This window comes from Fomitiporia mediterranea, assembly GCF_000271605.1.
Source record: "Fomitiporia mediterranea MF3/22 unplaced genomic scaffold FOMMEscaffold_7, whole genome shotgun sequence".
Classification (NCBI taxonomy): Eukaryota; Fungi; Basidiomycota; class Agaricomycetes; order Hymenochaetales; family Hymenochaetaceae; genus Fomitiporia; species Fomitiporia mediterranea.
Genome location: NW_006760392.1, coordinates 1,544,233 through 1,560,174, shown reverse-complemented (window position 1 = coordinate 1,560,174; position 15,942 = coordinate 1,544,233). Strand labels below are relative to the sequence as shown.

The following is a 15,942-nucleotide window of genomic DNA, read 5'->3' as shown; positions in this document are numbered from 1 at the left end:
TTAGAGTCATGACAGAAATAGTCCGGAAGCTTGCCAATATCATCGCTTTACAGTGGCTTGAGGATGTAGAAAAGACAATGTCCTAATGTAATACATGACAATTAAAAGCAGTGAAAGCTCCGTGCAAATTGTTGTCGCCTCGACAAATTTAGACATTTGGACGTCGGGTAAAGGTACGTGGATAGCCAAAGGCTGCGCTCCAGTGCAGACAGCAGAACCAGTTGTCGTAGGTTCGCCATGATGACTGCCGGCTAAGTAAGGTCATTGACGTTCTAACTTCAGTTACAGCTCGTTTATTTGACGTTGAGCGGGGAGGACGTACCGAGACTACTACAGCTCCACGACACAGTAGGCCATTCTATTACAGTGCGTTGAATACTAGCAGTAGGCGTTTGTTCTCTCGACGAACTACGTTCAAGCTTGAGTGGAGCCGGATAGCGCATGTGAAAGGGAATCTCGAGGTCCAGAAAAGAGCTTGAATTTTGAGCATCAACAGTAGTCCTTTGCACCGCACTTCCTACGATAGTTGGCTCTTCTGACCCTAGGTCATGTCGATATGTTATGTTGTAATCCGGAATGCGCGTCGACAGTTCGTACAAGTCGATAAACCCCTCCGCAGGCAAGTCAAAGCCGACATGAAAGCGACACGAAGTGGGACTTCCCTCTGCTTCTGCTTGCACGATCAAGGAAGGGTGAGAGCCTGAATCTATGGACAGTCGTGACCGACACGACATGATTGCGAGCGCTCAGCGAACTTGTTAAGTTGTGCTAACTGCCAATATTAATCCTGTGCCGACATCATCTTTCTGGATTGGACGCACGTGACTCAAATGCTCTGTACACTATCACATTAATGTTTCCAAACGTTGAACTTGAAGTAATAATCAGACTATGTACATGCTATCAACAAAGCGAGGAAAGGTACAAGTAATGCATCTGTTGTCCAGAAAGGCGTCTGTCAAGAAATAGCACACCACAGGATAATGAAGATCTCCATTCTCAAGCTATTATACACTCATCCTTGGCCTGTTGACGAGTTGGCCTGATGGCCAATCCACGTTTGTTGCCCATCCGCTTCAGCTCTGTCAAACGATTCATTGCACGCTTATTGCCTTGGGCTATAAAAGTAGTGTCAGCACGGTGATAAGATATTCCAAAGCAAAGAAAAGACACTTACCTGCAGATCGCATATACCACCGTTTGGCAAGCTCAATATCCTGCTTCACTCCTATACCGATCTCAGAGAAATATCCTACAGCATATTCAGCAGTGCTAAGTCCCTTGTTTGCAGCTCTTCTAGCCCAGAGATATGCCTCAGAGTCGCTCTGCTTGAGAACACCCTCGCTTCCGGTCAGATACCAACCACTTAATGCAAGCTCAGCTTCTGCATTCCCCTTCTCCGCCGCTTTGGTATACCAGCCGATAGATCGTCGTGGATCAACAGCACATGTCAACGTTCCGTACTCGTAACACTGCCCAAGCTTGAATTGGGACTGAGAATAACCTAACTGTGCCGCCTTCGTAAAAAGACTCTTTGCATATAAGGGATCGTAAGGGACAATCTTGGATTCCGGGTTCTCGTGCAATAAACCAAGTTCATGAAGAGCGTGAGGGTTATCCTCATCTGCCTGTTCCGCGGCTCTACGAAGCCAAGCAACGGCCTCCCTGGGATTGGCAGGCTGACCCAGTCCTCCATTCAATAATACCATTCCGAGCTTGTACATTGCTGCCGTATCGCCAAGTGACGCTGACTTCCTGTAAAACGCAAACGCTCGAGGAGGCTCCCGCCTCGTTCCTGCGCCTATCTCATTGCACACCGCTACTCGATATGCTGCTGACGAGTGATTCTGCTTAGCAGCTTGCAAATACAAGTGATACGCTCGTTCATGGTCTACCTGTAGACCAAGCATTCCAGTCCCATGACAATTAGCTAAGAAAAATTGCGCTTCTGCGTATGGCTCTCCTTGAGTTGCCAGTCTCCTTACGACTTTCAAGGCATCTTGTACCAAGAGTTCGCGATATTTACGGACCGCTCTCTGATCCGACGCATTCGCACCAATGTTCCTTGCAGCATCGATAAGATATTTCGCATATTGGAAGTGCGCTTCTGGGTCCGGATCATTCTTGATCCGCTGGCGATATTCTTCGATGAACTCCTTCGTATACGGAGGAGCACGCAAGTCCACCGCTTTCATTTTCCGCGTACCGAGACTAACGGAACTTGTAGTGCCAGAACGATGCAAGGCGGGACGCAGCCTCTCCTCGGAGCTATTGGAAGAAAGGATTGATCCTTCCGTAAAGGCAGATAATTGATTGAAGGCTTGGTCGTCGTCTGCAAACAAGTTTCTCGAAGATGACCGGGATATCTGTTGACCATCGGACGGCGGTCCGACGTCTTCCTGGACGGAAGCTCCATGCGGCATTACCTGGTCTGGCGGAGGCGCTCGGTTGTCGTCGAAGTACGGCAATGGCTCCTCGGCCGGGGGTCCACCGCCCAGGACGTTAGAAGCGGCTGCAATGAAAGGGTCATATTGTGCCCGAGGAGGTTGGGCTTGGAGTGATGCAGAACGTTCGTAGCCATTTGGTACCCATTGGTGGTAACCATTCTGATTATAATGCTGGCTTGCCGAAGCATCTGTGTAACCATCGGCACCATACGCATAAGCTTCATCAGTCGACCTGGCGTATTGGGGATGGGTCGAGTCCAAATTCTCAGCATAGTTATAGGCTTCATCGCCCTGGTATCCTTGCACCGGATCTGAAAAATGCCGTTCGCCTATTGACATTTGGTTGAACTGGTCTGTCAGCTCAGGATAATTGTCAGGCGCTGAAGAGTATTGAGAGGCTTGAGGCGAGAAACGCCTCTGATCAGTTGGCGCGGACGAGGGGACGTGATTCGAGGCAGGCGAGACTGGAGCTGCAGCAATATCCACTAAGTGCTCTGCGCCTAAGCACAAGTCACAACAGAGGTGAGCTCACCATCGTTACCATTGTAGCCGTTACCAGCAGATGAAATGGCGGGATACTCTGAAGTTATTTGAGCCTGAGGGCTCCTTGCCCGTCCAATGTCAAAATCTCGGTGTCGATAATAGGCAGGATTGGGTGGCAAGCTCCTGTCAGCCGTGTGAAGCTGCGAATCATCCTGTCTACCTGCAAGCTGGGCGTCTGCCATCGGAGAGTTATCGAGAACAGCTATGAGTGGCACATAGGACGAGGAAAAGACGACAAAGCGGACCTGGAGAAGAACCGATTGTATCCTCTACGACGCGATGTGATGCAACGAATGATTACGTAACCACGTCAAACCGTCACCACTTAGCTGGTTAATTTGGAAATTAGACAAAAGTATGTGCGCTTTTATCCAGGTAGATACAAGTATTGGCAGAAGTGAAGAGGTAGATTAGCAAAGTAGGTCCTCTGTAGGAGTGCTGCAAGATGTATCACCTTTATTTTACTTTTAGACTATGAAAACTTTATTAGACTCTTCAAAATTTGCTTAAGAATATTTTTATTAAGATGCTACATATAGCCAATTCATTTACCACTAAGGCTAATAATGTTGAGCAGTATATTCTTGTATTCTGTGTTACTAGAAAAGTTCTACTATTCCCACCATTGCTTTTAGTACATGATGTTTTACTTGTTATTTTCAAATCCTATTTATCACTCAGTTTTCCAGCAATCATAATTCAATCAAAAGACATAGTAAAGCTTACAGTGTATAATCAAGCTTTAATCATGCTTTCCGATTAGTAGAATATTGTCTCAGGTAAAGTAGATAACGTCGCAAATGTAGGCAGACAGTTAAAGGCATGAGTTATATACAGGAACAAATGCAATGATTGAAGAAATCCAAATTATCAAGTTGATGAGAGATAATCCACAACATATGAATGCAAAATGGGAGCGCGGGTATTATAATGATAGAACAAAAATGATATGGTGCAATCAACCTGCACCAGGAACCCTAGCATCGAATGTCCGAGAAGTTGCTGGGCTTGAAGTTTTGATAGCAAGTTTATCTTCATAGTTCTGATCAGTATGTTCATCCTTGTGATACCCATGTCAACGAAGTCAGTCGTTTAAAGGAGTCGCAGACCTACAAGCAACAGGTTCATCTTGTGTTCTGTGTAGCTCAACTTCTTCGCTTGGCCCGAGCGGTTGATTTACCTCACCTTCACCTTCACCATCCTGCAGATTGTTTTGGAAGACATGTTCATCATGATTATCCTCTATTACAGATTCCTGAAGTGTCTTTACAGGATGCCTCGCTTTCCTCTGTTTCTTGCTCCGAGGATAAAATACATTCTCATCATACCGATTCCTAACCAGGCGTCTACTATTCGAAGGGAACTCCCGCCTTGCTCGACCTTCGTTTAGATTCAACTGATACGGTGAACCTCGTCCCGGATGCCAGAAAGCCTTATGCTTCTGCAGAACGTCATTGACCATACGCTACACGCAGGTCTATCAGAGTATGCTCGGAAAATAATAAAGCCAACTATACCTTAACACCCTCGAAATCTGCATACTGTCCGGTGTACATTTCGCTGACCCGCTTTGCGATCTCGGGCACGGTTCTGTTCTCTGCGTCTTCAATGGACAGGAAGGCCTTCACTACTTTCGCGAATCTACTATTGTCGTGAAGTAGGTCTTCTACTGTTAGTGGCTTTGTGTTACGCTTATCCACCCGCGTCTTCTTTGTACTTGTTCCTGCGATCAACTGTGGATCGTGGAGGGGTTGATGCTCCTCGTATTCATGCATATGATTACCCACAACTGGCAAAAGAGGAAGAGTCTCTCCTCCGTCCAATTCTGGTGGGCCATGGTGCAAAGGACGGAATTGGGGGTGAATGGCGTCCATATCGTACGGAAAAGGAGACAGGGGTGCAAATGAGTGCAAGGGAGGAAGTGTAGGACCAGGATGCATAGACGGATGGTGGCCGAGCATCTCGCCTACTCCAGGGAACGGACCAGGAAAGCCAAGTGAAGGAAGAGGTGGGGCATCATATGCTAAACCATCATCAGCGAGCAGTCTAAATTCTTTACATTTGACATACCTAATCCTGACCTCTCGTCTGGTCGACTGTGCCAGTCGTCAAGTTGCAGTGGAGGAAACTCCGGGTACCCGTCTAACGCGCTTGGGCCATAATCACCAGACCACAGAAAGGGGCTCTTGCCAGCGCCACGAGCGTTGAAGTCCAGAGAATCTGGTAACCTGCCTGGAGACGAATACCCTGTCCTATCTAATCCTGCATACGGTCGAGCGAGAGGATCCTGGTCGAGTGACGCTTCGTGCTCTGGGTCGTGCCGCAGGAACGGTTCTCGGGAATGTGCTGCAGCATCACCCACATCTCGAGAGTCCAAAGTCAATTGTCGGGGCTCAATAAAACCTTGATACCCGTCGAACGGGCGGCGATCCTCGGCCTGCATATTTCGTTAGACAGGGAACAAATACAGACCTCAACGGAAGCGAAGGGGTAGGCTACTCACCATTGTGTCGTGCGCGGAGGATGACCTGTATGGTTGAGTGCAAAGGTATGACGACCACTATGCGGTAAGGTACCCCGAGAATTAAGTACAGCGGGGACGTAGAAGAAGTTTGCACGATTCTTGCGGGTTATATTGTGGCAAAGTAGCTAACTAGAATAAGGAGTGGCTTCAATCAACCAATCGGACAGGTAGGCCATACGGGGATATGTAAATGATCTAGGTGTACTTGCTCGATGACGCAGTCCGCCACGGTGCCGAAGGTCCGTGGCGACCATGGACGGGGAGATGCAGGTACACCCTCCACATCTCGGTTTGGCTTTCAGGTGACTCGGGCTATGAGCCAAGTGACGTGTTTCTGCAGAGTTCCAAGTTATTTGCAGACAGTCTGACCGTGCCACAAAAGGCAGCGAAGAGGGAAATTCACTGGTAGTATCGAGTAAATGCACAATAGTATTGAGCAACTCAGCAACTCAGCGAGAGTTGCTAAAATACCGCCCCTAGTGGCGCTGATTGTTCCTACATCACGTGATCGTGCAATCCGCCAGATGACCTAGATCTGTATTCTAGCGCCAAATTCTGCATCGCATCTAATGTGCAACCATGACCACTCCTAAGGATTTAGACGCATTTTTTGAGCGCCAGATACAGCTCTTGCAAGAAGAGAAGCAAGTAGAAATTGACCAAAGCTCATTGTTGTTGACGAAATGTAGTCTCAAGTTGTTAGAGCAAAGGGGTCTGGCTTTGCTCAATCTTGTACCATTAAATAATGTCCGCGTTGGCATGGGTGGACGGAAGTAAGTTGTGAAGAACCCAAACTAACTTGGATATCTTACCAATTTGTCTCTACTGCAGTTTAATTGAGCTTGGCCGATCTGCGGCCCTCAGCACGAGCGCCTCACTTCCCCCTCATACCTTCAGGTGCGAGAGATCTTCTCTAGTTTGCGCTTAGGAGTAACCCGTTATACATACTTGTGCGATCTTTCGTGGCATATCAAGGCCAGGTGATATTGCACGCATAGAAAAATCTTTATCCAAGTCTTCGAAGAAGGAGCCGAGCGCCCGTTCTGATACTTCAAAGGAAAATTCATTGGAAGGCGTCGTATACAAGGTAAACGTCTCCCGTATGCTTGCATATAAAATGAGGACTTATAATTAAGATATGTCAACTATTTCGTATAGGTGACTGATTCTCTTATCGTACTTGCCGTCGATGGGGATCGTCAGGCCAACGAGGACCTTGATCTACCGAATATATGTAGCTTGTAAGTTTACTGTGTAATCGTTATAGCCACTATAACTGAAAGACATTAGAATCAAACTGGCTAACAATGTACCAAATGATCGGTGCGTCATAGTGGTCTGACAATGCAGAGTGATCCAACCTAATCCTATCAACAGCATGCAGAAAGTCATCCTATCTCTCTATGCGACTTTTTCTTCGGAGGCGGCTGCAAAGAACGCAAGTTAACGCATGAGTTCCGCTCGAAGCATGAAATACTTATGATGGCCGACAGACGAAACTTGCGCTTCATCCTGATACAATATCCGTCGCCAATGTTCTACTTGGCATCAGTGCGCCATCAAAAGTCGTCCCTGTGGACGGAGTCGATTTCTACGACGTCTCGCTGAATGACAGTCAAAAACAAGCTGTCCGCTTCGCCCTGGGCTCGAGAGAGGTTGCATGCATACACGGCCCTCCAGGTAGGAATGTGTGTGACTTCTAATAGTATTTGTTAATGGGTGTAATGTTCAGGGACTGGGAAAACACATACTCTCCTCGAGATTATCAGACAGTTCTTATTCCCACGTTGTGCTCCCGGCCCGTCAAGCTCTCAGGGCCCAGTAAAGAGAATACTAGTCTGTGGAGCATCCAATCTTTCTGTGGACAACATACTCGAACGACTACTTCTTCCTCCTTTACCGGGTATGACATCGATTAAATGCACAAGAGTCGGCCATCCAGCCAGAGTCAAAGGACAGGCTTCATCGCTAGAAGCGACTCTGGACGCACAGACAACTCGCTGTGAACAGGTGAGCGCGAAGTTGAGATGCTAGGAAAGCGGCTCATTGATTCGTAGGCTGAACTTATCAACGATATAAAAGACGAGCTATCCAAGTCATTATTATGTGTGGCAGGTAAAGGTAAGGGTCAGAAGGGCAAGAAGCCTAGAGGCGAAGAGAGGAGAAAACTGTGGGACGAGATCAAAGAGTTACGAAAAGAGTCTGCGCATTTATCGTCTAAAGTGTCGATCCTAGTACTGAATGATATCAAGGTGTCGCAAACGGGAGAAAGGCGTTGTTAGTAGTGTTCTATCCGAAGCTCAGGTACGTCACGATCGCTAAGCAATCGGGTTCCAAAAATGTTCTTAATAACCTTGTGAAGGTGGTGCTTGCAACTTGTCATTCCGCGGGTGGACGTACCCTCGAAAACATGTTTTTCGACGTCGTAATCATAGACGAAGCGACTCAAGCGCTAGGTTCGTAGAAGAGTCAGAACAGAGCATATATCCTAACTTCGTTTCATATTTTGCAGAAGCAGTGCGTAATTCTGCTCATAGATCGAAATCAAGGATTTGCTGGAAAGAACCACTAATTGAAAAATAGGCCTGCTGGATCCCTATCGTCAAAGGAAAGAGGCTAATCCTTGCTGGGGATCACTTGCAGTTACCACCGACTGTTCTTTCGCAGACAAAATCTCCCATGTCTTCCACCAAGCAGGAAAAAGCAACGCGCAGCGCATCGGCACCTAGTGGAGTCAAGGAATCGGGGAACAAACGATCTACGAAGGCAGGCGAAGTGGACAGTCTCACTGACTCTTCCGACGACTCTGAAAGTAACTCGCCTTTGCCGAATGATCCCAAGGTGCCGGAGAAAGACAAACCAAATACAGCTTCTGGCCGTGTTCTTCGCCCGTCAAAAGACCTGTCTATAACCTTGTTCGAAAGACTTGAAAAAACGTATGGTAAATCAATCAAGAGAATGCTCGAGATCCAATATCGGTATGCGTTGCTTCAGTCCATCAAATCCAATCTCTGTCATTTACACTTGATAAAGGATGCACTCCAAAATATGCGAATTCCCATCCAAGATGCTGTACAACTCACAGCTTCGCCCAGACGAATCAGTGGCGAGCCATCTTCTACAGGACTTAGAAAATGCCGGGGATGATTCTTCTGAATTGTTAACCGCTCCTGTCGTTTTCCTCGATACTTCTGGGAGTGAATACTATGAGAGGACTGTTGAAGATGTGGACGATGGCAGCAAGTACAACGAGAATGAGGCCATGTTAGTTAAGGTATGGCTAGCGAAACTGGTTAGAAACGACTTCCTCTTCTCCTTCATATTGTAATGACTGAAAGCTATCTCACTCTAGATTGGAGCAGGGATTTACCCTTCCCAGATAGCCATCATCACACCGTAAGTTCGAGTCTGAATATTCCGGTGAATCCTTAATCAATCTAACGCTATTGTCGATAGATATCAGGCCCAAGTTTCTCATATTTCTGCTCTTCTATCCGATGAATACAAAGATGAACTGGAGATTGGCACGGTAGACGGGATGCAAGGTCGTGAAAAAGAAGCAATCATTATTAGTCTTGTTCGCAGTAATGATAAAGTGCGGTTTCTCGTATTTCGGGTAATACGTTTGCACTGACCATGTTCAACTGTTATATAGCGTGAGGTGGGCTTTCTCAAGGACAAACGACGCTTAAATGGTGAGCATGTTTTGATATGATACGAAAGTATCGGATATGCGCGTTCTGAAGGTACTTTAGTCGCAATGACACGAGCAAGACGTCACCTGGTAGGCACGGCATACACGTCGTCGTTTTCGGCAGTCTGATTTTCCCCCAGTGCGTGATCGGTGATTCTTCGACAGTGCAACATGGCGGTAAATTCCTGAAGGCTTGGATGGCATGGCTGGAGAACAACGCAGAGGTTTATTATGGTGGATTAGAACAGCTGCCATAATTCAATCGCCTAAATAAAATATTCATCTGTGGCGATATTTCTAGACTCAGGAAATGTCGCTGAGCCATTCTTTTATTGCAGGAATGGGAAGCTCAGTCTCGACGATGCAAGAACAAATAGAGTCCATTTTGCGCAATTTGCAGGATATCTTCAGGCGTTGCATTGGGATGCTGCAAAACGTCCAGGCTAAAATTTTCGAACGCACTCCGAACGGATGAGAGTAGACTGTATAATACCCATTTTACAACGCAGTGTATGTGACGCCAAGCGATCACTCAGTAAACGTAACCTAAAAGCTTCCCTCCCACATTCTTCCTACGCGCCTCCTCGTGGTCAAGGATACCAGAAGAGGTAGTCTAATCGAATGTTAGATGTGAGTAAGATAACCAGTACAAAAGATGAAACGCACCAGAATTATGATGCCAAACTGACGAGCCGGAAGCAGCAAGTTCACCCAGGACTCAATTTGAGTGACCTGGACGTTGAAGCGAGGCGAGATTACGCCCGTTTTGTTAAGTCGACCGTTCAATTGGACGACAATTTTACCCGCTCGATGATCGTCAATGAGTTCGAATTCGCCGATGTAGCCTAGTAGAATGGACAATTAGTTATTGACGCGCACAAATTCAAGAAATGTGCAAAACGGGGGTAGCAGAGATGAACACAAGGCAACTCGTCCGTGCACGAGACGTCTCCGAAGGCACAGAAGTACGTCAAACATTTCAACTCACCATGACGCTGCATCACACTCAAGAATTTGATGGTGACTTTTGAGGATGGACGAATAAGCACCTGGCGCTTTCCTCGACGCTCAGCATTGACGATGTTATTGAGGCAATCGTTTAATACAGATACGCGGACCATGGCTAGAAATTAAAAGAACGCTCGGCTATGAGTGTCGCACTATGGAAAGCACGATTCAAAGCGAAGCAGACCTGAGCGTAGTGCCGGGGGCTAAGGGGACTTGAAGTTGACGGACGACGAGAACACGTCTGGTGCTGCATTCGTGTTCGAAAAGTTGAAGCACGGCACGTGACGTACTTAGTACTGTACAGCAGCTCTACGTTTTTGGTTCCTGTCTGCCTGACGTCCAAGAGGTGCACCGGTGACACCGTTCTCAACAGTGACAGAGACCACATCTGTAGACGGCAAAATGGGACGTGTCAGAACAAAGACCACCAAGAGGGCTTCCCGTGTCCTCATTGAAAAATAGTACGCTGCTCTGTTATTGAAAGATATGCCATTTTACTCATGGTACTTGATATATTCAGCTATCCTCGGCTTACACTCGACTTCCACACGAACAAGCGTCTCATCGATGAAGTCGTATGTTTGCTCTACTTACTTCTTCGAGTGCTCGTATTAAGGCTTCCCTCAGGCCGTTGTTCCCTCGAAGCGCTTGCGCAACAAAATTGCTGGATTCACAACTCACTTGATGAAGCGTATTCAGAAGGGACCGGTCCGTGGCATTTCGTTCAAGCTTCAGGAGGAGGAACGTGAGCGCAAGGACAACTACGTGCCCGAAGTGTCTGCACTTGACACCTCTGCCACCGGCGGTCTCGAGGTGGATCCGGACACCAAAGTATGATCTTTATTCGTTTGCAATCGAATTCTTCTAAATTTTACACAGGATCTCCTCACCGCGCTCAACTTCGATATCCCAGTCACTACCACCCAACCCGTTTCCAGCATGCCAGAGCGCACGGGCAGACGCGACAGGCGGAACGTTCCGGGTGCAGGTCGTTAGTGTATCTACTGCAGAGTCATTGTGTTTTACTACGCCTTCAAAATCATATTTGCATTTACGAATGTTGCTCAGCCCAGCTCGTGCGCTTGACATCAATCTATGAGAACCTTTGTCCTAGCGATTTTTGCGTGGACAGTCGGTGTCGTCTTTGAACGAATCGTGTACAGTGTAGATTTATTACAAGTCCAATTTGAGCGTGATGATCGACGCGAATACATTTCCGTCCGTCAAGTTGCTTTATGAATGTTTAGTAGGAATTCGCGTCTGTGCCCCTGCTCGTCTCTATTCAAAATGCAATTAATCCAACCGGACCTATCTCAGAGCTCTCAGCAAAAAGCACGAGACTCTCCGGTCTCAAATGTGCGTCGTGCCACCCGAGTTCTTTCAGTACACTCGCTTAACAATGTGGTGTTGCAAAGCTTGCACGGCAACTTCAACTGCGTTTGCAGTATGCACGGCTGAAAGTCGATTACGGTTGGGTAAGTGGTCCGAATGTCCGTGTTCCTCAGTAGCACACAATATGACATGTCGTTATATTATTTCTCGTACTTAGCAAAAGCAAAACATAAATGAGGTTGAGAATCTATACTTTCATCAACGACATGTCATTGTCCGGGACACTTCAACGGCGCCATCCGCAGGACGATTCCCTCCATCTGCAGGACTTCGGCCCGGCGGGAACGCGTCAAATAGCAACATTTGCGATCAAGAGCCCTCGTCAAGCTCGTCCGTGCTCAACTCTGGACCGCAATCGAGCCAATTACTTGCCCTGCAATCGTCACACTCCCCGAGACCCTCGCTCCAGCTTGGAGATACCAATATGCAAGTAGACAAGGCCCACTCCGACGGTACGCGGCGCGATAGCTCGACCTCCGACCTACCTCCTCCCGACTTTCAAGCCTCCGGTACGACTGTTCCTTCGGATATGGCAAGCGAGTCCGTTCTTGCCCTTGTGTCGCCACAGAATACTAGCTTTGCTAGTGGAACTGGAACCGGAAACAATTTGATCACGTCCGACCCTACCATCTCAAGTCCGACCTTGGTTCCGTTGCCGACTGCCGGCGTACTTCGGGAGACACTTGAAGGAGCGTCAAACGGGCTAAATCGTAGTGCAAATAGTGGTTCGGAGCGGAAGGCCTCTCCTTCGCGACCTGCGCCCGAGGTCACGAACTCACAGGATTTATTCACTTTGGGCACGTATCATGATACACATGAAACTGTTCAAAGAGTATTGATGTCATATTTATAGCCCCAGAGAAAACCTTGTCTGTGACGCCTCTGAACAATGCAATTCCGAACGGAGCGGATTCTACTCCGCCTGCTGACGTCGCATCCGGTCCAGGACAGCTTCCAACTCTAACATACGACTCATTCTGGTCGTCCCACTCAAGTAGCACTGTACCACAAGGGAATACACCTTTTCTATCGCTTCCGCAAGCGACGTTGGATAGCTTGGGAGATATAAGTTTAGCGGGGCCAGCTCAACTCGAAGTGGCGTCTCATCCGATCGTGCAGTCTGAGGATGCTGACGTGGCGATGGCAGATGTGCTATGACCAGGAATAATTTCCCGTGTATTAGCAGCTGTATTCTTTCATCGTTTGTCCTGGGTCTGTATGAGTACAACAATTTCTTCAGTTTTGTTGGTTGGTAGAATAGTTTTATGTAATTCCGTAGTTATTATGTCAGCTGAATCATGCCATTTTCCCCTCTTCGGTTTTGCACCCGCCTTGAGCTTTTGGGGGAAGCCAGCGACTCAGACGCGTCCAAGAGCTACACCCTTTGGGCATGCCTCTAGAGACTCCTACTCATTCACGACCGTCATGAACATTCCTGCAAACGACGCTTTCAGCCTCAACTCCAGATCTCACCGCCGCCGCTCTGTAACCCGTTCTCCACCTCCGAAAATTGCGTTTTTCTCCTCGCCGCCCGTTCAACCGCGACACGGTGCCCGGAAACATTCGATGACTCTCCGTCACCGCCCACATTCCAATGGGTCTGTGTCGCATGTAGATGGCTATACCAACGGTGATGCTCGTCATGCTCTCCAAGAGAAGGCCGCTGTGAGACGCGATGATGAGACAGTCAAAGGGCACACGAGTCAGAAGATTGACTGGGAGATTCCGCGCAAGGCCCTCCATTCATCCATAGGTGAGTACGTATTTCGTCCAAGATTTCGGCAATGCTAATATTGCGGGCTACAGGGTTCTTCGTCATCCCTCTGTACGCTAATCATGTTTCACCATCAAGCGTCGCTGTGGCCCTATCAGCATTTTGTACTTTCACTGTGTCCGTTGACTTCGTCCGTTTACGAAGCAAGTCCTTCGCCAAGATGTATGAGAAGGTCCTTGGGTTTCTCATGCGTGAATCGGAGAAGGTAAGTATCCCGTAATATCATCGACGATTGTCTCGTGTTTATTTCTGCTATAGGAAAAGATCAATGGCGTCATTTGGTACCTTCTGGGATGCATATTTGTCTTGACTTTCTATCCCGATGACCTAGCAGTTGTATCAATCCTTGTGTGCGTAGAGTCTTGTTCTTGACATGTGAGATGTTGCTGAATTAGATTTCATCGTAGCCTGTCGTGGTGTGATACTACAGCATCATTCTTTGGGAGACTCTATGGCTCGCGGACCAGTCGACTCCCTCAGTCTATTTCCCTTCCTTTTACCAGTGCTCGACTTCCTCTTCCTTTTGCTAAGCGCAAATCGGTTGCTGGCTTCCTTGCGGGGTCTGCGACTGGCACACTTATTGCTTTCGGTTTCTATGGCTGGCTTACGCCTTTTGGCGCATCGCCGCCTTCACTTCCGGAGGTCATTCTAGATGGCACTCAATCTGTTTCTTCACTCGCTTCGCTAGGCAAGCTCTCCTGTATTGCATTGGCTAGTGGGTTTCTTGCTGGCTTCGCAGAAGCCATAGGTACGTCTATCAGGTCCTTCTTCATACCTGACCATATTCGCTGATTTATTTTGATAATAGACGTTGGTTCTTTAGACGACAATCTTACTTTGCCGATAATCTCAGGTGGTCTTATTTGGGCATTATTCAAAGCCGTTGATTATTTCTTCTCATCTTGAAGACTATACCACGCTTATATTCTTCTCCCATCCTTCCCCTCCTTACACGCTTGTACCTGACTGTGTTTTTTGTTGCCGTAATGATTTGCCTAATTTGAAGACAATGATATTATTTGTGTTTAGACGAACGAGTGAGCTCACATATAGACGTCAACTTGTATTATTTCTGACTGAGAATGAGACATTGAAATCTGTTATTCTGAGATCTCCTGAGATCCTCATAGTGAGACCATTTAAAGGTTTTATGTTGGTTGTGTGGTCTAGAGGTATGATACCTGCTTTGGGTTCTCATATATGAGGAGCAAATTGCAGGTGGCCCGGAGTTCGATCCTCCGCTCAACCCTTTACATGTCTTGCAGTAGTGTTTTTACATAAGTAAGTTGAGGGTGTTGCCAGCAGCTGCCAGCTCCTGTGATAGGGTAAGCCAGTGCATTTACTGTGCAGATAATGTTGTATTCTTCTCCCCTTTCCTTTCTTATAAGCCTGTGCTTGGCTATATTTTTGTTGCTACAATAACTTGTCCTAATTTGAAGACAATAATGTTAATGCATTTGGACAACAATTCGAGTTCACATATGGAATGCAATCTGTTTATTTTCTAAGAATGAGACATCGCTAACTTAAGTAAATTCTATTCTTAAGAGATCTGGTGGTAGTGATACGGAAAACTGATGCTACTTGATACTAGAATAGAACCATTCTAATGATAACAATTTTTGCAATGAATGTTGGTTGTGTGGTCTAGTGGTATGATACCTGCTTCGGGATCTCTGTATAACAGAGGAGCTCAAGTGCAGGTGGCCCGGAGTTCGAATCTCCGCTCAACCCATGTTTTTTTATAGATCAGCATTTTTACTTACACAAGTTGAGAGAGTTGTCAGCTCCTGCGATAGTGGAGTAAACCGGTGCATTACTGTACGTATAGTGCTGCATGGACTGATGCCGAGTTTTGGCCCTTCTCAATCACTCTCCAGTGATAAGTTACCTCACAAGGCTTTGACACAAACACCAAAGGGGTTTTTTATTGTCCAGCATTGAAGATCCCGTACATAATCTTAATCGTGTCAAGAAACTAGCTACATTAAAAGAAGAGCGCTACATAGGAAGTAGAATAAGAGTTCATTAAATATTCGAAAACAGCATCAATCCAGACGCTAGTCCTCTTCAAGTTACCAGCAAATGCAGGAGGTGATGTAGCGTTTCTTCGCTCGGAGAAATGAGCGCCGGAGCCCTTGACAAGCTTGCTGAAGGAATCCGCATCCCTTTCCACCTGTTGTGCCTTCAGTAGTCGATCCGGTTGTTGGCCCAGCACTGGCAGTTGAACCTGCCGGTTGCAGGACTAGAGAATAGCCTTTAAGTCAGAAGCACACGTAACAAACAGTCATTCTTTGCACAACAATCATACTTTGTCCCAATAATCTCAGGTGCTTTTATTTGGGTAATATTCAAAGTTGTTGACTGCTTCTTCTCATGAAGGTTATACCATACTTATATTCTTCTCCTCCTTCCTTTCATACAAGCTTGTGCTTGGCTGTGTTTTCGTTACTGCCATCACGAAAAAGTCGCAACAAATGTATTTAATAATAGCAAAAGTAATCTAATAAAATGATTTCATAAGCATTACATTCTAAAATAATACTTGTATTTTACTTGT

The 15,942-nt window shown here is 46.9% G+C and overlaps 7 protein-coding genes and 2 non-coding genes across 9 annotated transcripts; 5 read left to right on the top strand and 4 right to left on the bottom strand.

Moving 5' to 3' along the window:
* Positions 1-39: 39 nt before the first annotated feature.
* On the bottom strand, positions 40-734 carry FOMMEDRAFT_168618 (uncharacterized protein; the record flags this gene model as incomplete). Its single annotated transcript, XM_007267421.1, has 2 exons — positions 40-251; positions 323-734. 2 exons carry the CDS (start codon positions 732-734, stop codon positions 40-42), a joined length of 624 nt encoding a protein of 207 aa, XP_007267483.1.
* Positions 735-999: 265 nt separating this feature from the next.
* FOMMEDRAFT_87203 (HCP-like protein) lies at positions 1,000-2,423 on the bottom strand (the record flags this gene model as incomplete). The annotated part of the gene is made up of 2 exons (XM_007267420.1): positions 1,000-1,118; positions 1,178-2,423. The coding sequence occupies 2 exons, from the start codon at positions 2,421-2,423 to the stop codon at positions 1,000-1,002; spliced, it is 1,365 nt and encodes a 454-aa protein (XP_007267482.1).
* A 1,882-nt stretch (positions 2,424-4,305) lies between these two features.
* Positions 4,306-5,870, bottom strand: FOMMEDRAFT_20854 (uncharacterized protein; the record flags this gene model as incomplete). Its single annotated transcript, XM_007267419.1, has 4 exons — positions 5,494-5,870; positions 5,061-5,427; positions 4,508-5,013; positions 4,306-4,455 (listed from the first exon to the last, which is right to left on the bottom strand). Coding segments are annotated over exons 1-4 (985 nt in total), but the record flags the coding sequence as incomplete, so codon positions are not given.
* Positions 5,871-6,093: 223 nt separating this feature from the next.
* FOMMEDRAFT_109188 (P-loop containing nucleoside triphosphate hydrolase protein) lies at positions 6,094-9,473 on the top strand (the record flags this gene model as incomplete). Its single annotated transcript, XM_007267418.1, has 19 exons — positions 6,094-6,287; positions 6,346-6,411; positions 6,490-6,601; positions 6,673-6,755; positions 6,805-6,837; positions 6,892-6,952; positions 7,008-7,194; positions 7,247-7,524; positions 7,572-7,714; positions 7,767-7,818; positions 7,877-7,970; positions 8,027-8,031; positions 8,098-8,492; positions 8,548-8,806; positions 8,867-8,910; positions 8,971-9,109; positions 9,170-9,209; positions 9,270-9,298; positions 9,349-9,473. The coding sequence occupies 19 exons, from the start codon at positions 6,094-6,096 to the stop codon at positions 9,463-9,465; spliced, it is 2,331 nt and encodes a 776-aa protein (XP_007267480.1). The 3' UTR covers positions 9,466-9,473.
* Positions 9,474-9,494: 21 nt separating this feature from the next.
* FOMMEDRAFT_124262 (ribosomal protein S15a) lies at positions 9,495-10,440 on the bottom strand. Its single transcript, XM_007267417.1, has 3 exons — positions 10,197-10,440; positions 9,875-10,053; positions 9,495-9,821 (listed from the first exon to the last, which is right to left on the bottom strand). Exons 1-3 carry the CDS (start codon positions 10,327-10,329, stop codon positions 9,741-9,743), a joined length of 393 nt encoding a protein of 130 aa, XP_007267479.1. The 5' UTR covers positions 10,330-10,440; the 3' UTR covers positions 9,495-9,740.
* Positions 10,441-10,564: 124 nt separating this feature from the next.
* FOMMEDRAFT_109181 (ribosomal protein S17e) lies at positions 10,565-11,286 on the top strand. The gene is made up of 4 exons (XM_007267416.1): positions 10,565-10,677; positions 10,737-10,791; positions 10,844-11,047; positions 11,096-11,286. Exons 1-4 carry the CDS (start codon positions 10,619-10,621, stop codon positions 11,210-11,212), a joined length of 435 nt encoding a protein of 144 aa, XP_007267478.1. The 5' UTR covers positions 10,565-10,618; the 3' UTR covers positions 11,213-11,286.
* A 1,681-nt stretch (positions 11,287-12,967) lies between these two features.
* Positions 12,968-14,429, top strand: FOMMEDRAFT_124258 (uncharacterized protein). The gene is made up of 5 exons (XM_007267415.1): positions 12,968-13,361; positions 13,415-13,587; positions 13,641-13,732; positions 13,790-14,130; positions 14,191-14,429. Exons 1-5 carry the CDS (start codon positions 13,034-13,036, stop codon positions 14,286-14,288), a joined length of 1,032 nt encoding a protein of 343 aa, XP_007267477.1. The 5' UTR covers positions 12,968-13,033; the 3' UTR covers positions 14,289-14,429.
* A 108-nt stretch (positions 14,430-14,537) lies between these two features.
* Positions 14,538-14,631, top strand: FOMMEDRAFT_t50. Its single transcript has one exon. It is a non-coding gene; the product is annotated as a tRNA-Pro (tRNA).
* Positions 14,632-15,018: 387 nt separating this feature from the next.
* Positions 15,019-15,116, top strand: FOMMEDRAFT_t51. Its single transcript has one exon. It is a non-coding gene; the product is annotated as a tRNA-Pro (tRNA).
* Positions 15,117-15,942: the final 826 nt, after the last annotated feature.